Source organism: Crotalus tigris, unplaced genomic scaffold (genome assembly GCF_016545835.1).
Source record: "Crotalus tigris isolate CLP2741 ecotype Arizona unplaced genomic scaffold, ASM1654583v1 scf7180000024302.2721777, whole genome shotgun sequence".
NCBI classification, from domain to species: Eukaryota; Metazoa; Chordata; class Lepidosauria; order Squamata; family Viperidae; genus Crotalus; species Crotalus tigris.
In genome coordinates, this window is record NW_024100474.1 from 2,181,412 (window position 1) to 2,205,214 (window position 23,803).

At 37.5% G+C, this 23,803-nt stretch overlaps 1 protein-coding gene across 2 annotated transcripts; it reads left to right on the forward strand.

Annotated features, from left to right (window-relative positions):
• Positions 1 to 1,149: 1,149 nt before the first annotated feature.
• On the forward strand, positions 1,150 to 23,754 carry PEX6 (peroxisomal biogenesis factor 6). Of its 2 annotated transcripts, XM_039324474.1 has the most exons (17): positions 1,164 to 2,352; positions 4,179 to 4,342; positions 5,067 to 5,150; positions 5,501 to 5,603; positions 6,168 to 6,304; positions 7,477 to 7,588; positions 9,978 to 10,186; positions 12,076 to 12,268; positions 12,841 to 12,917; positions 13,951 to 14,083; positions 14,689 to 14,894; positions 14,976 to 15,037; positions 16,530 to 16,638; positions 19,601 to 19,717; positions 20,438 to 20,515; positions 20,952 to 21,091; positions 23,186 to 23,754. In XM_039324474.1, exons 1-17 carry the CDS (start codon positions 1,429 to 1,431, stop codon positions 23,317 to 23,319), a joined length of 2,982 nt encoding a protein of 993 aa, XP_039180408.1. In that variant the 5' UTR covers positions 1,164 to 1,428; the 3' UTR covers positions 23,320 to 23,754. The 2 variants fall into 2 exon arrangements, 1 of the variants encoding a protein (XP_039180408.1); XR_005554438.1 differs by lacking the exon at positions 23,186 to 23,754 and having other exon boundaries at positions 1,150 to 2,352; positions 19,601 to 19,713.
• Positions 23,755 to 23,803: the final 49 nt, after the last annotated feature.

A 23,803-nucleotide genomic window follows, 5' to 3' on the forward strand; every position in this document is an offset into this window, starting at 1 on the left:
ACTGAACTTGAGATATCATATCAATCTAATCAGATAACCCAAGCAGAGACTTCTTGATCAAACAGCACTTTATTTGATCAAATTAAGCAGCTGGGTGGCAAACAATTTGGAACGCTGGCAGAGTTACATCCAGAAGTACCACACCTTAGAAAGTTAGTAGCATTGCTTTATAAACTTTGTTAGCCAATGAAAATCAGACAACAGAGCCATTAGATCATAAGGAAGACATCAATCATTCCTGTACACTCCCTTATTCCCTCCTTCACTTCATTGCATCCATGTACATGTTTCTTACGCTTGCATGAGATTTCCCTGGTGCAAAAACCGATTACAAAAAGCAAGAAAGCAACAGTTAAACTAAACAATTTCGCTTTGCTCCAGAACTCTTCAATACAAATATATCAAAAATAAAGAATTTAAAAAATGTAATAAGGAACATAACATCAATAGAAAAAACAAAAAAAACATCAACACAAAAACAAAACTTATCAGTCATCTTTAACAAGGGGGGGGGTGTTGTTCCATCCACCCCATCTCAAAGCCTGGGAGAACAATGCTTGTACAGCCATGAACACCATTAGGATGGGAACTGTGTAAAGGGGCGGCGGGGGGGGGGGGCTTTAGAGAAGAAGTTAAAATTAAACATAGTAAATCATTTGGGAAACCCAGGATTTTTATATTGCCGGACTTTTGCTTCACAGACTTAAGTATTACAAATTCCACATTTTCTACTTGAAATGCAACATAAATTAAGAAAACATCTATAGAGATTTCAATCATCCAGGTCATAGTTGTCCCAAAGGTGCTGTTCAAAATGCAACTGGACTTTCTTGGGTTTTTTTTGTTTGTTTGTTTTCCTTGAAAACGTTTCTCTTCTCATCCAAGAAGTTTCTTCAGTTCTAGGCAGAAGTGAAAAAAACTTTTGGATGAGAAGCGAAATGTTTTTTAAAAAAAAAAAAACCGAAGAAATAAAAAAAGAATTTCCAGTTGTATTTTGAACAGCACCTTTGGGGAAAATAAGAAAAGGAAGCAAGTTAAAAAACAAGTTTTATTTATTTATTTGCTAAGCGCGTTGTCGTATAAAATCTCTGTGCTAACATTATTTTCTTTTTCCTGTTCTCCAGGAAGAGCTAAGCTCCTGTTTTCATCGGAGAGAACACTTTAAAAAGCCGCAAGATTTACCCGGAAGTTATAAACTAGGAACACGTCTTATTTTTTTCCATTTTATCTATTCTGCGCTGCCGACTCCGCCACTGCTATACAGCAGTCACGTTCCCACGCCGATCAACTTTTCGGTTGGGTGCTCGGGTAGAAAACCGGTTGGCTTCAGACCGGAAGTGCATGGAATGGTGCATGCTTTGCGCCTTTCTCTATGGCGGAATAAAGTCTCCTTCGTTTCTTCCCTAGATTTTACTCCGCTGCCTTTCCATGGCGGCGGCAGCGGCGGTGCTTCGGAGCCTGGACGAGCCCGTTCCCCAGGACCTGCCACCGGCCACGGGGTTACTGGTGGCTCCGGCTAAGGGAGAGTGGGCAACGGCCTGCCCGAGCGGCTTTCTAGTGTTGGCTGTGCGGCCGGCAGGGACTAAGTTGCAGCCGATACTCTTGTGCGCGGCGCTACTAGAGGCAGAAGCCTCTGCTGCGCCGGAACTGTGGCTGAGCCGGGCCTTTCTGAGGCGGCTGGGACTGATCGCGGGCAGGACCGTGAGGGTCTGGCCTGTGCGGAGGCCGCCGCTGCTCGCCTGGGTGTTACTGGGGTCATCCGCGGCGGGAACCGCAGGGCGGACTCCTCGACCGTGGGTCGGCTCAAGCTCTAGCATCCTCGTACGGCGCGGGGAGATCCTGCCTGGCTCGGGACTGCGTATATTGGAGAGTCGACCGGCTCTCCAGGGACTGCTGGGCATTGGCACCCGCTTGGCTGTGACTGAATTGCGAAGCGGCGCTGAGGGCCGGGACCGGAGGGACCTGCGGACGCCTCTGGTTTCCGTGTGGGCACGCGGCGGGGAGCGGCTGGTTAGGGCACAGCGGGGTCACCCTGCGCTGTGGGGAGGAGACCCTGCGGTGGATCACTCTCTCTGGGTGACCCCTGGGTGCTTGCACGGCCTGGGCCTCTTCCAAGGAGAATGGGTGGTAGTGCGGAGGCGCGAGAGAGACTTTCCGGGATGCACGGCGCCCCATTTGGCCTCTGTGCAGGTTCTCAGGCCCCAATGGTATTTCTCGCTTGGAGAAAACGATGATGGGCACCACCAAGCAACAACTGCAGACGCCTTTCCGAACGAGAATGCACTGATTCCTGCCAGTTTGGCTTTCAATCTCTCCTGCGATCCTTTGGAAGGGAGCCTCCTGGAAATACAGGTGGGCCTTGCTGAGGAATAGAATTGCAAATACTTGTTAGTAGGGTGGAGTTGGAGATTTGAACATTTAATTTCTCACAGCAAGTTAGGCAATTGATCTAGCTAGTATAATGGGATTAATTATAGATTTAGAGTAGCATAAATGTCACTGAATTTAGATCAGCTCAATAGATCCCAGCTAGAGACATTTTGGCAGCTTTTTCTCCATTTCCAAAACATGAACAGATTTTTTTGTAATCCAGATTTTCCAAATTTTGAGGTATACTACCCTTGGGATGGCGAAGGCTGAGCCTGGGCAAGATTCAAAGAACTTTGTAGTTTGATTGTTAGAATAAATCCATCTTTCCTAAAGTTTCATTGTATTGTTTTCATTGTTTGATTGTGTTCATTTTAGAGAAGGTGTGTACTTTTAAAGGAGGTATGATGGCAAACAGTTTAGGAAGTTCTGCTCTAGTCATTTTTTTAGGTTAGGTTCTTTCTGGCAACGCACTTCCCAATATAAAAACCACCAGAAAACCTGCTTTAAAAACAAATACAAAAGCTGATGTAGCATTTAACAAGTGTTTTGGAAAGTACCAATCAGGCATTGTATGGACAGATTTTTCTAAGGAAACCAGATGTCTGGCTTCGACTGCAGCTCATGCCAAAAAGATAATGGAATGGCTGCAAGAGAAAGGGCACCGGTCTCAGATAGTAAACAGGGTGGTTGGCAGATGATGGCTTCCTACTGCTTTATTTACAAGCTGAACAGATTTATAAAGCTTTGAAAAACATGGCCCTATTATTTGTAAGTCACAAATTATTGTCTTAAATATACCAAAGCAGATATATAGTTTGTTAGTTGTATTTGCAAATAATGTTATTTTCTTAGAGTGAGTGACTTCATGATGATCAGATGTTATCATGAATCAGTGAGATTTTCCTCCTACTTTGGATACATGGAAATAGTGGGATGGCAGAGATCTATTGAACAGTGTTTTTAATAAACTGTGGGATGGAGGGAAGAGGACATAGGAATCTCTGTCATTGTTGTAGGAGATTCTGTTCTGCTGAATGACCATAGCTTTGGATATAATACAGGTAGTCCTCAACTTACAGAAGTTTATTTAGTTACAGTTCAAAGTTACAGTGGCACTGAAAAAAGTGACTTATGACCTTTTTCACAAGACCTTTGCAGCATCCCCATGGTAATATGATGAAAATTCAGATGCTTGGCCACTGGTTCATATTTATGACGTTTGCAGTGGATCATGTGATCATCTTTTGCAAACTTCTGTCAAGCAAAATCAATGGGGAAGCCAGATTCACTTAATCGTGTCACTAACTTAACTACTGCAGTGATTCACTTAACAATTGTAGCAGGAAAGGTCATAAAATGGGGCAGAATTCACTTAACTGTCTCGCTTAGCAACAGAAATTTTGGACTCATTGTGGTCGTAAGTCAAGGACTAGTTTTATTTTGCTTGCAGCAGGACCAATTTTATTTCTGGTGATATTTTGAAAGCTAAATAATTAACTGCATATTTCATAAACTAGAATTAATTTCATTAGATGTTATCTTACATTTTTAAAATAATTAACTTAGAAATGAAGAGTTGAAAGGGACCATTTAGGATGTTAAATTCTAAGCACTTTATTTTGCAAGGAGGGAGTCATAAATTGCCAGGGCTTAGAAAAATGAAATGCATTAGACAGTTACAATCATTATAATGATTAAATGTAAAAAGAATTGATATTTTTCAGGTTGCTATAAAATAATGTTAATTTAATCTTCTAGCTATTAAGCACATGTAGCATAATTAGAATATAGCTAATTGTCCTCTATAGAGATATGGGGAAGCTGCTGGTGTGCAAGAGACAAAAGGAAGTCGATCTTTGCTATCTGTGCCAGCCATTGCCAAGGAACTACACATAGAAATTGTGGCTTCACCAACTTACAACACCAGAGGAATCTATGATCAAATTCTTTATCAGCACTTTCAAACTCCCAGGTTAGTCTTTTAGTAAAGATAACAAATTGACTTTTGATCCATTTTATGAGATAATCTTACTCTTATTTTTTACCTAATAAGCACACTGAACAGGATATGGTCTTAACTGTACATGTCAGTTATTTTTTTCAGATTTATTTAAGACCACGCTACTATTAAATATTTTTTTCTGTTTTGTGTGCTATATGTGCATGTTCTAAACTATTACCTCATAGAAATTTCTCAAAATTTCTTTCTTTTTCTGCAGCCAATAGTGCTAATTCCAAAGCATTGTTTAGTGTTCTTTTTAGAGACCTGTATTGTAAATTGGATGTAAACTATTGGTCCTAGTTGCTTTTTTCTCTGTTTTTCCTTTGTACCTTGTTAACAACTTGATCTCATTCTGCAGAAGTTTTCCCTTATTGATTATGCTTTTCTATAGCAAATCTTAATCTAATAAAGATAATTCCACATTTGAGAATCACATATTCACTGACCTAGATGTTATTATACTACATATTGTTTTTTCAACAGAAATAGAAATATTTGAATCATTTCTTTTAGTCCACTGCTATATCAAATATATTTTATTTTATCTTGGGCATACCTGAAAAGAAGACTAAGCTTTTCTCATATAGCTTTAAAATGAAATGTCTTAAATTCACTGGGAATACAAAAATGGCAGGTCTTTTGGAAGGGAGGGAGAGAAAGAGTATAATTCTTCATTATAGATATTTTTTTGCAGGCTTGTACAAGAGAATGATATTCTTTGTCTCCCAACTGTTGGACATCCTGAATTCTTAGAAGAAAATTCAGTAAAGTTTATTAGGTATGTTATTGTCAAAAGCTAAATGGGCTACTTACTCTTAATATCTATACTACACTTTGAAATAGTGTTTTGGAAGAACTGACTTAGAATGTTGAAACTTGTTCTGAACTTTGGTATGCTATAGTGATTTTAGGAATTAGATATTCCAAGGTAGAAAATGATAATGGTGGTGGTAAGTGAAATTTGATGACAGTTGCAAAGCTAATAAAAAATTGAGCTCTCACAAAATGTAATTCCAGTTATACTTCTTGCTGATTTTGTAATCAGCAAGAAGAATAACTGGAATAATTAAATGTTGTAAAATGTCAAATATTTGGTTCCAAATTATAACTCATTCGTTCTTTCGTTAGATGGCCAGAGCTGTGGTTCAGGGTAAAAAGGATATTACCAGCAGAGAAAATACAGCAAAGTATAGGGTACTTAGCTGATACTCAGAATACTTCTTTATTCCTGGTAAGTTAGCAAGAATACATAAAATAAAGAGTTTTTGAATGTGTTGTTTGTTATTAATAGATTAGTGTGCTGCTTATACTATGGTGCTCTGAGCTTAATTTGAACATTTATTTGAACCCTGTTCAGTCCTTATATTGGGGTCTGAATTTTGCTCAGTATGGGAAGAAGACTATGCAATATTACATAAAAAAACTCACTTCATCTCTTCCTCTCCATAACGGTTTTAAAATTGCCACTACCGACATACAGCTCCTTGTATACCTTCTTGTATGCCTACAAGAAACATGGACTTGGATAATAAGGTCCCTTATTTTTAGAACATAAAATGATAGTGGATATAAAAACCCGAGACAAATGTAATGCTTATCAGTGGGGTTTCTTTTTACTTCAAAAGTTTCACACATACATACATCTTTTTTTAGCTTCTTGCAAAACTATAGATCATTTCTTTTTCCTTTCTGTTAAAATTTGGTAGGACTGTTAGTATCAAAAGATTCACAAAAATAGTTTCTCTGTTCTTATGAATCTGGTTGAGAAAATGGGTGTTATTACCTTACCTTGTAGGTAGGTTCTACAAACAGTGCTATTCCATCTTTTCCATCTCATAATGGCTGTAGTTTCTGGAGCAGTTTGTCTCCTGCTGGGCTTTGCAGTGCAGTGAAGCAGCTCTGTGACATCCTTGGCCCTCATTTACACAATAGGTAAGTCATCTGGGGATTTGAATTCTATATGTAGTAGTGTAGCATCCCTTCCCCACTTCCCATTGTACTGCCTCATTGTGGTAGGGAATGAAGAACACTAGGAATGTATGCTGGTATATACCTGTAATCTCAGCATGATCAGTCAAGATATGATGGTCATCCAAGATGCCCAGCTAAAGCAAATTGCTAATTGAATAGCAGCCATATAGAAAGATGCTGGAGGTGGATGATCATTTTAGGGACAACAACAAAGACATTATTTCATACTGTATATCTTTTGTAAACTTTAAGGCAGTGTTTGAGACCATTTCAGGATCTTAGTTATGGGACAAACTCCAACAGTCCAATATGGATAGGCACTTGCTGTTACTTATCTACAAACTACACAAACAAACAAATGTTAGAGGTGATATAATACCAAAGGACAGCTAATCAGTCCAATAACTTCAGTGAAAGATATGAGAAAGGTTATATTTTGGCTCCATGTTTACTTAGATTTATATCAATAAGAGACTGTCATATATATGCTTTCAAAGTAGTGGACATCTCATATTTTACTTTATGTGGATGGTGCAGCTATCTTTTATTTATCAAGTCAGACATAGACGAGCCCCTAGTGTATTCAGTAAATTTTGAGTTGAAAAGCAGCTAACTAAACTATTTTTATAGAACAAAAAATAATGGTGTTTTCTAATAACACCCCAAAATATAATTGGTACATAGTTAAGGACCAATAGAGTACATCAGCTATTTCAAGTACCATGGGATATTTTTTCAGGTTTCTAGACAACCAGTAAACATAGTAATGGGTTTGTGATTATAGCTTTTTATTGTTGCCTGTTATGATATTTGAAGATTCTGAATTTCAAAACTTTTTTTTTACTCTCTATGAAGCACAAGGTTCTTTCATTGACATTTATGCAAAGTACTTACGTGTGCCATTTTTAAAATTATAACCCTAAATGTTCAGTATATAAGAAATGCTGTGAAAATATCAAACCTCTTGCCATTGCTTGCTTGTATGTAACTGAGAAAAAAGCTGGATGAATGAAATTTTTCTTTAACTCTTAGAGTCCCTCCATTTGTATGTTCTTGCCGTCTCCCTCTTCTTCTTCCTTTTTGAATTAAAATTATACCATGATTTTTTTAAAAAAATATTTTCTATGTTTCAGAGAAACTCTGCTAAATGCATCTGGAAGTATTCTTCTTTCAGGACCCAGTGGTGTGGGGAAAATTACAGCTGTTAGAGCTGCCTGTAGCCGCCTCAATCTGCATTTCTTCAAGGTAGTTTTTAGAATGTTAAATACCTTCAGAATAAAGTCCTGAAAGAACATTTTTGTACTTTCAAAAAGAAATGTGCTTTTCAGTCCATGAGCACTGAATGAAGAGTGATTTCTCTACAACGTCTCTCCGAGCTGAACACACTTTCTTCAGCTTGCTCTTGCTGGGTATCTTTCAAATGCTGCTGGACTATAGTTTTTGACAACTCTCACCATTGACCATTCTGACCGAGACTGCTAGAAGTTATGATTTGGTAACATCTAGAGGACCAAACATTTCTGATCTCTACTGTAACATAACCTTTCAGTGAAATGCTAATTACATTTGTTTTTTGCCTCTTTCCTCGAAGGAAAATGGTAGAAGTGGTGAAAACAGCTGCAAAGGAATGGGACATTTTTAAACGAATTTCCCTTTCTTTACAGAATCAAAACTGGGAGACGCCACTGAGGCCATTTTTACTTTCTTTTCAAAAGCCTTCACCAAAAGTCCTTAACCAAAAAACTCCCACAAGCAAACAAATAAATCTCAGATCTTGGAGCATCCTTCAAATCTTTTGGATCAAGATATATTTCTTCTCTAATTCATTATGCTGTACAGGTAGTCCTCAACTTACAACCACAATTGAGACGAAACTTTCTATTGCTAAGCAAGACAGTTTTTTTAAAGTGAGTTTTGCCCCATTTTATGACCTTTCTTGGCCTAGTTGTTAAGTGAATCACTATGTTGTTAAGTAATATGGTTATTAAGTAAATCTAGCTTCTCCATTGACATTGCTTGTCAAAAGGTCGCAAAAGATGATCACGTGACCCTGGGACACTGCAACAATCAAATACATGCTAATTGCCAAGTGTCTAGATTTTGATCATGTGACCATGGGAAGCTTCAATAGTTGTAAATATGAAAAATAATCATGTCACTTTTTTCAAAGCCATTGTAATTACGAATGGTCACTAAATGAATGGTTGTAAGTTGAGACTATTGTTTTATAATGTTTTTTGTGCTGCTTTTGAAGAAGGTTTTATTGTTTTATTTTATTCAGCTTATTTAAGATCCTGGTTTTATATTGATAAAAAACACTGCATTCACTGTTATGAAGCCTAAGAATTAAAGGCTACCTTAGGATCTTTTATAACACTGATTTTTTAAGATGGTTAATTCCCTCACAGTAGGGACAGGCATGCTATTTTTGTTCTTATTCCTGCTTACTTTTTGTAAGAATATAGAAAAAAGGGAAGGAGAAAGTTAGGACTGTTATTTCTTGTAGTAGTTATTCAAAAATAAGATTTCAATTGGTGCCACATTGCTTTTTCTTTATTATCACTTGCCACTGCCAGAAAACTCTTCCCACAACTGTTAAAGAAGCAGAATTAGATTACAGAGATGATCGTTGTTCACCATATAAAAAGAAGAGCAGCTTTCTCATGTCTTTCAATTAAGAATGGAAAATTGGAGTAATGGGTTGGAGATTCCGAAGCCCCTTTTGGTTTTTCTTTTGTTTCTGTTGGATTTACATAGTTTTGTAATATATTTTTCATCTTTTATCCTAATAAAGTCATGCCATGGGAAAAATAAGATTAGATAAGTGTTTTTTGCAAATTCAGATTTGCTTAGTCATATACACTCTGAACCTAAACACCCAATCTTCCTGCACTTCAATTGTAAATGTTCTATACAAGCAAGATATTTTTTTCAACTTCACTCTCTGTCACTGCTTGCATGCAAAATTTTACCTTTCTTAATAATGCCCTCCCAAGGTTTTTCCTTCTTTCTATTCCTCCTCTCTTAACTCTTCTCCTTGGCACCCAGTTTTCTTCTCTTTTCTTCTTTATCCAGTTCAGTAACCCTTTCCTGTTGCACATCTGAATCCTTTTCGTTTCCTTCATTTTTGATGAAAACAAAGAATTCATGTGTGCATACTTCTGTACTCTTGTTTATGAGACTACTTTGTACATGAAAATGATTTATATGTTAGCGATGTGCAGAAAACATTTTGATTTAAAGTGTTTCGAGTACAAACATTGCAAGTTTCTGAATTTTTCATTTTTTAAAAAATGTCACTGCTATTCCAAGGATCTTGGATATGCCCCAAGCAGATCTATTTCCAAACTCAAAATGTTTTCAAAATGCCTGAAATAGCAGTCTGCCATGAGATGCGAAGCTTTGTGAAGTTTCAAATTTGAAATTGATATAATTGAATTGTTTTGTATAGCTCCGCTCTATGCAAACGTAGAACCAGTTAATTTTATAAATGAGATTCTTTATTAATGTTACTTGGTAGAATTATCTTATTTTCCATACGTTTTTGTACTGACTGAAACTATTCCACTATTCCACTTTTCTCTTCATTTTTACATGGCATCTTATTTATGTCTGCCATCTGACTTCATGCTAGGTGAATTGTGTTGCTTTGTGTGGTGATACAAGTGGATCTACAGAAGTAAAACTATATAATGCCTTCTCAGAGGCTGAGCTCTATAGTCCTTGTGTCCTGCTGATGAAAGATGTAGAGCTGCTGGGAAGAGATCGTGATGGATTTGGGGAGGACTCCAGGGTCATTCTTGCATTAAGACACCTTATTTTGGAAAGAGAGATAAATACTAGGTAAGTACTATTTCATCTCTGGAAGATTCCCATCATTTTAGTTCTGCTGTGAATTTAACTATTCAGAGTATTGCTGAAAATTGAGATTTTTATTATAGACTAGCCCTCTATTTTGTTAATAACTTTAGCTCTTAATATTCTAATCTTTTAAAAATAGTTGTAATAATGTGATAAAATAAGAATAAAATGAATATCTTATATGTCATTAGTGTAATTTATTTTTGTAAGTAGTGAATAGGAGTGCATATAATCCACTATATGGAAGATATATGATTGTTTTCATATTTCAGAAATCCTAGCAGAAAGCTGTGTGTATTTGGGGCAATTGGATAATAGAATTGTCACCCTTTTTCTCTCTCTTCTAATAAACCCTAAACCAGTGGTGGCAAACCTATGGCAAAGGTGCCAGAGGAGGCACTCAGAGCCCTCTCTGTGGGGACACATGCTGTCACCCAGTCCTAGGCCTTCAGCTGGGTTTTATAAAACCTTTTTGCTTTAGGCCTCCGGCACTGTGTACAAAAAAAAAGGTTCAATCAATCAGTCAATTTCAACTCGCGGGGAAAAAAAAGATCTTGCAAAGTTGGAATTGATTGATTGAACATTTTAGTCTCACCCAGTTTGCCATTACCACTGCAGCCATGCCCACCCAATGGGCCACACCCACCCAGCACCCGACAATGCATAAATGGGTTTTGGGTTGCAGTTTGGGCACTCGGTCTCTAAAAGGTTCGCCATCACTGCCCTAACAATGGTAAACAAAATCTATTAGAACAGTGCTTCTCAACGTTTGTGTGACGGTGACCCCCGTCACACAAACGTGCCGCGCATGCGCGGCGGCGCCCCCCGAGGGGGAAAAATGGCGGATCGCCTTGTTTGGCGACCCCCGAGAAATGGTCGATCGACCCCAAATGGGGTCGCGACCCATAGGTTGAGAACCGCTGTATTAGAAGCTCAATTTTATACTCAACTAAAAATTACAAAGACTGAAAGATTAACTTTGTTTCAGTAAATTGGAAAATGATTCCATTTTTCAAATTGATTCAAAGGCTCCCTGATCAACCTAAGGCCAAATTTAATCCAAATCTCTATACTGTATCTTTGGATTTTTTTGCAATGTGTTAAAATTGAATAACTTTTCAGAATCAGTAGTCCATCTTGGGAAAAATAACAAATTTCAAGTAAGCAAATGATGGTGTTTTGGGCCTAGTCCCTTTAAAACTTTATTTTAAAAAACTTCCTTGGTAATTTCTTTTACTGGAAATTGGATGGGATGTGTAGACTGAATAACTCAAATAGTACTATATCTTCCTGGTTTCAACCTTCATGAGATCTTGGGCAAAACCAGTTTTTCCAGTCTGGAAAATTTAAGAACAAAATAACTTTTGTGTGTGAATGATTTATGTGAAAATGATACATTGCACTGTAACGTTCCTATGTAAGAAACCTGTAAAATTTCAGAAGGAATTCTGAGCTAGAGACATAACAAAATAACAAAAAAATGTAATAGGACAGTGTTGAATTGAACTGAACATATAATTACATCATTTTTATTTTCCCTTCCCTATCTTGGAATTGTTCTTATAAAGAAATTGGAGAGAAATGTATACATTTTTATAAAATACAGTCTAAAGATTTTTTGAATTCTACATTCCCAATATGGTTTCAAGTCGGTTATGATTTAGTCTGATTCCTGTCTCCTCATCTGAATCTAACCTGATTTGATTTGGAATTTGATTTGGATTAAAATAGTAGTATTTCATAATTACAGAAATGATGTCACAAATCATGTAAATTGCAGGGGTGAAGTATAGTAGTCCATGGTGATTCTTTTCTAGCTCCTATACTGTAGTTCTGAAATATTTACAGCACATCTGTATGTTTCTTAACAGTTATCCTGTGCTGGTGGTAGGCACAACAAGCAAACTTGCAGATGTCCCTTCAGATGTGCAAACGGCATTCCTTCATGAGGTGAAAATTGAAGCACCAGCTGAAGAGCAGAGGAAGGCCATTCTTAGCACACTAACACAAAATTTTCCACTGGGCAAAGAAGTAAGCCTGACCAAGCTAGCCCAGCAGAGTGCGGTGAGTGATTTTTAATGCAGTAGTTAGAAGAGACAAAGAAATAGGGGGATATAGATATGGGATCTCAAAATGCCCTTATTCTGATACCTTTCTATAAAATGCTGAAAATAGTCTTCATAGCACTATTCAGATAGCAAAATGAGTACAATGATAGCAACAAATTTAAATAGTTTTACTATAACCATCACACATTATAATATATTTAGTATATTAATAATTATAATTTATTATTATAATGTCTGGTGGTTTAAAATATTCTTCTGTCTATTATATATTTCTGTTTATTTATTGTTGGCTGAAAAAATAATAACATGCATAGTGACATCTTGTTTATTATTTATTTTATAACAAACAAACAACATAAGTATTACCTGTTACTTCATTGATAGGCTCACACAATGTGTTAAGGGAATGGAAAGAAAAGAAATTCATTTGCTTTGGCTTTCACACAGTAATTCATACAGACTATTTTTACCATGTAGAGAATGAAATATCTTCATCCATTCCTTTCAGAATTCTTTGTCTGCTTGTTATGGGACTTGCTGCACCAATATTTTAATCCATGTTTTTAGGGCTTTGTTCTAGGAGATTTCTGTGCTTTACTTTCCCACAGCAGCCGTGCTGCCTGTTCAAGGATGCAGAATTCAAGGTACTGTAATAAAATATTATCTGGTTTCTGAGCATTTAAATAGTAACTGTAAATGTAAATATATTTTTTGACACCTTAAGATGTGACATTTAACCTAAGTGTGGATGGAATGGGATATCACTTTTCAAACTATCTGTAGCAGTAGGGAAGAATTTGACTTTCTGTTAATGTCAAGGTTTATTATTAACGTTTTACTGAGCAGACTTTGATAACATTATACTGAACGCATATTTGAGGGTAAAAGCATGCTACCTTTCAAAGCATGTAAATAAACTTCTACATTCTTTTTGTTGCAGTTTTTGTCCCTTTTGCAGCCATAGTTCCTAGATTTGTTAGTGCAGTAACAGTAACCGTTATTATAGTTTGTGAAGAACTCCTTCTGTATATGTCTGCTCTTGTACAACAACATTTGAAAGGGGCACTCCCCAAATGCGTAAATACCAGTGAAGTGTCCCTTCTCAAATTTTTATTGCTTCAAAATTTGTCTCATTAATGTATGTGTATTTTGCCTAGCCATTTCACTGGCAGTGTGATAGATTCAGGAAATGCAGATGGAGGCTCAGACAGCTGGGGAAAATGTTCAGAGAAGCTGCACTGAGCCTTTCAGGGACATGGCTGCTTGGTTGCTTTGAGGAGAGTGCTTGACTCACAGCAATGTTCTTTGAAAACTACACCTTTTGCTTTGTAAGTCCAAAATCCACAATCTTATTCTTGTTTGGCATCTTGTAATGAACATGATATCAATCTTATTGGATGTCAGTGCAGTAACTTTCTAATTCGATTCTAGAGTTTTAAAGTGCTGGATCTGTCCAATCATCTTTGGGCAGCATGTTTATTGAGATTCTAAATCATCCAGTCATGGTTGATCCAAAGATACTTTTCCAAAAGGCAGCTGAATTTCCTTGGCTTTATTCTTTGAAAATGTTTTCAAAGAAAAGAAAACCAAGAAAGTCCAGATGCTTTTTGGAAAACCTCTTGAGACATCTTTGGGCAGCATTAGGACTGCTGACACTTTCTTTGCCTTTTTCACCAGCTTTCCAGGGGGACCAAATGAAGATGAAGAATATGATTTTTATGCTGCTGGTTTTCCTCTTCTAGCAGAAGATTTCAGTGTTGCACTAGATAAACTTCATGATGCTCATTCACAGGCAGTAGGAGCCCCAAAGGTATGACTCTTAATAAGAACAAGGCAAGGTACGACCCCTAATAAATATAAGAAACTTGCCAAAGTTTACATTCCATCCTGTTTTTGATGAATAACTGTAATAAATGGAGTACTTTTCAAAATAAAATGAAGCTGGAGGGCTTTTGGGCTTTCAGTAACATATTTATAAAACGTCAAGATTATAGTTGCAAAGAGCTAGAAAGAGCAATTTAATCAATTCAATAGCCAATCATAAATTTTAAAAATAAAATGGAGAGTACAACTACAGGAAGAATGGGCAGTTTGCTATAAAATACAGGAAAAAATAAATCAACCACTATCTATAAATTTTCCAACACTTTTTGTTAAAATTTGTTTTAATTTTTGATTTTAAGGAAAGTGCTGGTAAGTGTAATGAATAGGATATTAAAGTCACAGCATGAGAGATCTCATGTAAAAATCATTCTTCAGGGACCTTGAGGCATCTTTCAGAGGCAGAGAGTAGGTTAGTGTGCAATAGCTGTGGTTCTGTAGAAATAAAAATAGTTTCTTATAGTCTTTGAAGGCATCATAACGTTTGATAATTTTGAGGTATATAATAGCATTGGCAAGTTTTGTCTCCTGCAGATTCCCTCTGTCTTCTGGCAAGATATTGGAGGGCTTCAGAATGTGAAAAAGGAAATCCTGGACACCATTCAACTTCCATTAGAACACCCAGAGTTATTGTCTTTAGGCCTTCACCGCTCTGGCCTTCTGCTCTATGGTCCTCCTGGAACAGGGAAGACATTACTAGCTAAAGCAGTAGCAACAGAATGTACCATGACTTTCCTCAGGTGGGTTTTCTGATACAAATGGACAGGAGAGTTTGGAAATTGGACTATTGGAATAACTAACCCTGTATTTTTTCATTTCAGTGTAAAGGGTCCTGAACTTATTAGCATGTATGTTGGGCAGAGTGAAGAGAATGTCCGTGAAGGTTAGTGTGAAGTCATAGTGTTTACATGGAAGGCTTAGTCTGTGGTGAAGCTTCTTTTATAGCCAAGCTGACATAGAAAATGATTCTTGCAAATCATTCCAACCTGAAACAATGTCCATATCTTTGTGGCTACTGCATTTATGCATGTATATAATCTTACAGGTGTGTACATATATCCAAATTTTGGAACTATAGTAGTCTTTCCCAGCAGTAAAGGTAGATCATATTCTGTACTCCAGCAAGTCAGCAAATGGGGTAAATAGTTTTTTCAGAGGAAAAAATAGATTTCAAGACCATTCAAGATTTCAAAACTATTCAAGAAGAATCATTACACATTTTATTTTATGGAAAAAATGTTTAGCTAACATACTTTTCTATGCAGGTCATTAGTAACTAGAGATGGGAATAACATGAGACTTTATTATCTGCTAAATAAAGAGCATGGAGAGCTCCAGGTACATGGTGAGGTAGAGTTTGAGAGGTTGGACAGTGGAAAGCTTAAGAGTTGGTGGCCCAGAGTGCATTATAAGAGACTTGAAAAATATATACATGATGTAATCTATGGTTTCATAGTTTTTTTAGTCTTGTCTTAACTGAGCAATGCAAATTTCCAAGTCAAGCAGTCCAAAGCCAAGCCAAAGATTTCCAGATCAAGGGGTCATGGTTAGTAACAAGCCAGGATGGCATATAGCTAGATTCCAAGTGTCACAATGCTGGAGTTGCTTCTAGCAAAAGATCATTGTTTGTTTGCACTTAAAAACTCTCTCTGCTGGGTACATACAACTATGATCAAACCTTCTTGGTAAGTTCAGCTTATTGCTGCTTGCTTATTAGTCATACGCTTTGGCAAGGTGCAGCAATGCTAGGAGGAATAGCTGGGGGGGGCAGGAAACAAGTGAGTGCCTGTAGCAGCCTACATTGCAGATGAGTCAGGCACAAGGATATGACATACATGAGCATACTGTAATGGTATAATGGGAATGATCTTGAGGAGTTCTATTTTATTGTAAGATTACATTAACAGAATTTTTCAGGTTTGAGAGTACAATTCTCCTGCAGGTTCTTTTTACAGCCTTAGCAATTAGGGTGGATCCTTCCTTTCCATGTAGGCCGTGTAGGCACAATATGATCCAAGGTCCCAAACACCCACCAATTCCATGCAACAAATAGGGCCTTGGCTGAACACACCCATACCCACCCCACTTAGATCTTTGGGAAACACTCCAAGCTCTCTGTGGAACATGTTTGGGTCCATCAGTCATCTGAGGTGGGCCAATCGAAGAGGCCTGTCTTCATGTTGGTTTAATTTAAAGAAGACAAGTTGCTCTATTTTTCAGACATTCTGTGGCCAACTCTGATCTTCCCATGCTTACAATCACAGCATGTGTCCTAATACGCATCTCTCCCTGGGAGGCAGTCTAGCTTATTAATATGTTTGTTGCTGGCTTTAATGTGAATATGCAACTTGAGTACTATCTATCTCTTTCCTCAGTGTTTGCCAGAGCTAGGGCAGCTGCTCCCTGCATTATCTTTTTTGATGAGCTTGATTCATTGGCCCCCAGTCGTGGACGAAGTGGCGATTCACAGGGTGTGATGGACAGGCAAGTACTGCTTGTTAATAATGAGGTATTAGCTTCCTGTTTTGACTTGCTCAGTACTGATTTTACAAGTGACTTGCTTTGTGAAAACATTAAAAAATTCACACATGCACAAAGCATTTCCCTATCTGCATTCAGTAGTGTTCTTGGCAAGCAATCCATAAAAAATGGTCCTTGCATCCTCCCCCTCCTTTAATTGTACATGCTAAAAGTGCAGGGATATCTATTTTATTATGCACATATCATTTGTGCCTGAACTTAGTTCTAGATCATGTGAACATGTTAAAATGTGTTGAAATGTATTCATCTTTCTTTCTACCAAATGCTGGCCTCCAATGGGGTTGCAATTAATACCTGTATTATAGCCTGTTTAATAAATAGCAGATTTAGCAGCAAAGAATAAATATTACAAAACTTGTAAATATTTAAGCTTCACTGAAATAAATTTGGCTCTTCCAAAACCAGTTTTAATAGCTAGACATCCATATTCTGAACCAATTTCCTTTCTCCAATCAGTACAGGTAGTCCTTGAGTTATTAATGTAATGGCGTCCGCCAATTCCATTCATAACTTGAAAACTCGGAGTGAATTTCATCCCTCAAACAAGATCACTCCCTGTTCATTAAGATGCATGCGGCTCATTAAGTGAACTTGAGGTATCTCGATGGGGAAGGCCATGGAGGGCCTGGAAAAGGCCTCCAATGCCCAGATCAGGCCTCTGGAGGGACATGGAATTGTCCCTCCGGCCTCAGATCCAGGCAACAGTGGCTTGGAAAAGGCCTCCGACGCCCAAATCCAGCCCTGGAGGCATGCAGAAGCATCCCCTGGCCTCAGATCCAGGCTGCAGCAGCTTGGAAAAGGCCTCCGATGCCCAGATCCAGCCTTCGGAGGCATGCGGAAACATCCCCCGGTCTTAGATCCAGGCAGCAGTGGCTTGGAAAAGGCCTCCGACACCCAGATCCAGCCTCTGGAGGCACATGGAAGTGTCTCCTGGCCTCAGATTCAGGCGGCAGCGGCTTGGAAAAGGCCTCCAACGGTGGAATCCAGCCTCCGGAGGCATTCAGAAACATCCCCTGGCCTAAGATCTGGGCAGCAAAGGCTTGGAAAAGGCCTCTGATGCCCGGATCCAGCTTCCGGAGGAAGCGGAAGCATCCCTTGGCTTCGGTTCTGTTCTCTGTTGCAGAGAACAGAGGCCTAAAGTACCATGAGATCACGCGAGATCAGTAGCGTGAGATATCGCACCACTGATGTCATGTGATATTGCATTACTTTAGGCCTCCCTTCTCTGCGAATGCACCAAAGGCCTGGAGCAACCAAGAAAGCAAAGGGAGACCCGGGGCAGGTGGGGGAAGGGAGGGGAATGACCAGAGTGAATATTGCAGTGCCACTGCAGTCATTCGTAAGGGCGAACGACTGCCATGGTGCAGCAACATTCGTAATTTCAGGACCTGCTCATAAGCACTAGGGGGTGCTTATCGCATAACTTCGAACAATCACTAAGGGAACGTTGGCAACTCTGGGATCACCTGTATTGGTTGGTGCATACATTATTCATACGTATAATGTAATACCTGACAACTGTTAAGCTGGGCATTTGTAAGAATGCTATAATGCATGTTCACATCTCACTTTTTGGGTATCTTGATGCATAGAAACATTGATCTCCAGGATTTCTCAATTCACCTCCAAACATTAACAGAATTATTTCAAGTTAATTCTTGGCTGCTGTTTGAAAGAGAACGTAGACATTGCAAAATAATGTGCAGGGATGATTATTAGGATAGTTTCCTATGAATTTTTATACAGACCAGAGCCAGCCTGGAGTCCCAAGCTATATGCAGCCAATGAATACACTCTTTATATTCTTAATTCCTGCTCTGATCACAGAGATACAGAGTTTGTAGAGTCACTTTATTTCACAGATAATCCTTGTTTAATCACCATGTGTCAATGACTATCTGAAGTTATGATGGTGTTGAACAAATGGTAGTTACGACCCTCGAAATTATGCCTGTTGCAGCCTCCTCATAGTCACATCATGAAAATTTGGGCACTTGGCAACTGGCTACATTTATGACCACAGCGTGTACTTCAACTCCCCTACTCACGTATCTCCCTCCAAGTCTACCCCCTTGGTATTCTACCACTATTGCCTACCCCTTCCACACCTCACCACCCCCAGCTGACCTTCATTGTCTTCTTCCTCTCACTGCAGGCCCAGGAGCTAGGCAATTGGTTGATGGTGCTGACACCTTGGCTTGGCGAGCCAGTGCTCAAACCATCACCCTGCCTCCTCCTCAGCCAGGCTCAGCAAGCTCTCTTTGGCAGATGAGGTTTCACCACGCTGTTCCATTTGTCACATACGTCCCAGGGCCCCACCCTCGGGCTGTGCCTTGATCCAACAGTGGGACGAAGATGGTGAAGGTCAGCTGAAGACAGCAAGGGTAAGGGGAGCTTTATCTACCGAAGGGAGCTTGCTGAGCCTAGCTGGAGATGACCATGGGTGGAGCAGGCATTTCGCGCAGGGCAGAAGCAGGAGGTACTCCCCAACAACCAAAACTAAGACTATTGAAACTTACGTCACTAACTGCTGCTGTCACATGATGTTTCAGCTAACCACTTTACTTAGAAACGGAAATTCCCTGTCCCAATTAGTTATTAAGCGAGGACTATTTGTACCATTGTATTTTAGTAATCTTGTGTATTGCTGTATCCTTGTAAACTACCTTGATATATATTAAATAAACGGTATACAGTGCTTTGTATAAATATATCTTACCTATATGAATTGCTTTTGAGGGCATGGTATTGTATGTGTTCATAGTATACATCTGTTACTACTATTATATTTTGGACCTGGCTGGGTACATGCCTAAACAAGGTATTTGTGTACCTGCTGTTTTTACCCAGTTCAGTGAATCCACAAAGATTGATGGCAGCATATTAAAATGTTTTCCCTTGATAGAGTTGTATCTCAGTTACTAGCAGAACTGGATGGGCTTCATTCTTCTCAAGATGTATTTGTTATTGGAGCTACAAACAGACCTGATCTGCTGGATTCAGCTTTACTCAGGCCAGGCAGGTAAAGGTTCATATCACAATTTTCTCCATCTGCTACGATTCTTTGGAAATCTTTTAAGAGTATTTTGGGTAAAACTAGATGAACATAGGATTCAACTTACCTTTTTCATTATACTTAAATGTTGGTGTTCTTGTATGAAAAAACGTAAGGTTGGGATAATATTCCTACCCCCTTAGATCTGCAAACAGAGCATCTTAACTGCCCAAAAAGGCTAAAAATTGAGATGCTTCCTTTAGAAAAAAATTATTATTTTGTTGGATGAGTTAATAAAATAAATAAACTGCTATAATGGGGTGTTTTTTTCTAAGATTAGGTTAACTCTGAGATACTTTGGGAATCCTGTGTTCCATTGGTAGAAGGGTGACTATATATAAATGTTTTAAATAAATAAATATTAACACAATATATAAATACACTTGGCGATGCAGGAGGTCGGTTTATATTAGGAAACTGTAAAGATTTATTTGGGATGCTGGAATAATATTGACAACGGAAAATCTTATTGTATTATAGCAATTCTGTTTCATGTTTAATATATACAAAGATTTTATAGAAATGAAGCACGTGAAGTTGTACAATTCATACTAATATATTGAATAAAAACCAGTAAATCAAACTAAGGTCAAATTGTTAGATGATGGGTATTATATGATCAGAGTGTTATATGGAAGATGGCTGCTTTATTTTAATTGCAAAAAATATTTTTTGTATCCCTGGCAGGTTTGATAAATTGGTTTATGTAGGAATAAATGAAGACCGAGATTCTCAGCTGCAAGTACTGAGTGCCATCACCAGAAAGTAAGTGCCTGTTTTTGGTTATTATAATGCATAACAGTACCAATTACAATTCTTGAGAAAAAAAATGCATATTTTACTAATTATTGTAACTGAACTACATATTCAGCTGTTAAAGATAAATCTGCTAAGAGTAGTACTACCCTCAATATATTTTTATATCAGTATATGCATAATCCATGTGCATGGATTAAATGCTATGAAACTTGTTTTTGAGGATTGTGAATAAATTATACTTATGAACATTATTTTCTGCCTGCTCTGACTTATGGGTTTAACTCATTCCATATTATTTTAAGTAAAGCACAACATGTAAAAAATGTTATACGTATGAAGCCATGTTTTTATAAAACATTTCTGCCCAATTTCCAAGATTATATTCTGATTGCATTTTTTTCCCTATGACACTAAAACCTTTGGCAATATCCTTTTGTTATAGGTTTAAAATGGACCCATCTGTGAATTTTCTTAATGTCCTAGAGAAATGCCCTGCACAGTTAACAGGAGCAGACCTGTATGCACTCTGCTCAGATGCAATGATGTTTGCTATCAGAAGAAAAGTGGAATGGATAGAAGACGGTAAGGAACAAAGCTAGATGGCTCAAATGCAAATTAGCTCTACTTAAAACGCATACTAAAAGACCTGGCTATTCCTCATGGAATGTAGGTTGGGAGTTTCATTAAACTCTGCTGGCTGATGTTTTATTATAAATTGGAATGTGGAGTTTTTTGCAATCTCAAACATTTATCACTTGGATTATTATTTTATTTGTTGGTTATAACACTGCCCAAAATTGTGGCTGTGAGATGGGCAGCCATGTAAATCAAATACTTTTTTTGAAAGTAGAAAAAAATCCTCCATTATTGAGTAATAGACCAGAAAATTGGATTGTGCTTTAGTTCCAAATAAATGCTTGAAACAAGCTGGAAAACTATTATTAGAAATTAGGAGAACGTGTAATTGGTTCTCTGATACATATGGAGGCTGGCAGGTAGAAGCAGGCAATACACTTTAATTTTTGAGGCTTTGAAGAACAAATGTATTTTATCATAATCCATTATTTCTGGGCTGTAGCATATTTATTGGTTCGCTTTCATTACCGTATATTTTTCTATCACTACTAGTGCTGCAGGTTAAACTTTTACTAATCTTTTTTTTTTTTTTTATTGAAAATTTTTAAATTTTACAAAAACAAATCCCCTTCCCATACCCCCCCCAACCCTACCTCACCCCCCTCCTACCCAACCTCCCAAACCCTCCCCTGGACTTCCCAGAGCTGAATACAGGCTTAATTGAGAAAAAAAAAACTTAAAACACTTTTAAAACCTAAACAAATTTAAATACAATCATCATTCTATATAAACTCCCTCCAAAAACGCAAATTTAAACATTACTTTCTTTGAATATCTATACCTATAATGTAAAATCTAATTTCTCCCTCTTTCTTTATCCTAATACAAAAAAATAAATATATAAACCTTTGTTATACCATCAAAACTAAATACTCTTAGAAAACTTAAAGTAAATACATATTTCCTTCAATCTTCATAATCTTCTCACCTATCCAAAAAAAAAACTTAAAAATCCTAAACAAATCTAGACACATTTAGTTAAACAAATTATTTTCTCTTAAAGATATTAATAATATTTAAAAACTTGAAACACTTTTGAATCCTAAACAAATCTAAATACAATCATCATTCTATATAAACTTCCTCCAAAAACACAGATTTAAGCATTACTTTCTCTCCTAAACAAATCTAGACATTTAATTAAACAAATTATTTTCTCTTAGAAATATTAATAATAATATTTAAAAACCAAATTTAAGCTTTACTTGGAACTTAAACAAATTATACTCCCTTCAAAACACAAATTTATTAGAATCCCCTCACTTTCCAAAAACGATATAAGTTTTACTTCTCCCACAATCTCAATAGTAAACTTCTTGTCTAAAATTCTCATTCAATGTCCATAATTTTCCAATAACCAGTTGCACCCACTATAAACACAAACTTCTTATCTAAAATTTTCATTCAATATCCATAATCTTCTGTCTAATAGCCAGTTGCATCTACTATAAGCACAATCCATATCAGTCTCTCTTGCCCGCAAGCATCGAAAAAAATGCGTGGAATTCTGCCCTTGAAGATCGCTCCAAAGAGTTTGTAAGTCCTGATTGACCCACCAGCTCAGGAATCAGTACCTGTGAAACTTCCTCAACCTCCTTCTTCTGTTGGTCTTTCTCTTTACATTTATATGTTACTTTTTCTTTACATTTATATGTTGCACAAGTCTCAGGGACCGATAAACTTTTACTAATCTTTTAAAGGCTTCTGATTTACCTGTGACTTAAGCATGAGCAAAGAGAAAATGTTTAGTTCAGCATTATATTGTGTGTGTGTGTGTGTGTGTGTGTATGTGCGTGTGTGTGTGTGTATAGCAAAAAGAAATCTGAATTTGTAATGTCAATGGTATGCCAGCAACCAGTCCGCACAAACAAGCAAAGCCCCATCTGAGATGCAGGCAGCACACAAAACCACACACCCTCTGGTCGATGGAAAAACCTCTCTCCATGGAACCGGTCCCTGATGCCCAAAAGGTTGGGAACCTCTGCACCATATTATATGTCCAAAAGGATTTTAATTCAAACCATTTTACTTTTATTCCAGGTCTGGATACTGAAAGCTCAGAATTCACCCTTACCATGGAGGATTTTATACAAGCTGCAACAAGGTTACAGCCTTCTGTTTCTGAGATGGAGCTGCTTAGATATAAATTGATCCAGCAAAAAAATGCTGCTTGATTTGAAACAAATATGACCAAGAAAGAAATATCCATATAACCCCAGAAGTACAAAATAAAAGCTACCATGAGAATATTGTTCTTGTTAAAAGAAATAGTGATGACTCAAGTCACAATCTGGTGGATTCATATGAGTTAGAAAAATGAGTTCAAGGCGTAGACCCGAGACTGAAGTTCAGATGTGCAGGATGTGTAGCAAATTAATCTTCATTCATACTTGGGACCGTTGCATCTATAAAGTGATCAACATCAGAAGGTGATCAACATCAGATGGGAAATCTTAGGCCCCTAATAACCTGAGCTTTTGAATTATGAGAGAAATGATTGTAAGTATTTAAAGATATCTAAATAAAGGCTGCTTTGCTTTATCTGGAAAACAAAAATGCTATCTAATTCACTGAGAATCTATCATTTCTCATAAATGTGAAATACAATATGTATGGGTGTGTGTTTTCTTTCTGGGTTTAAAATGGAGAGAATAGTGG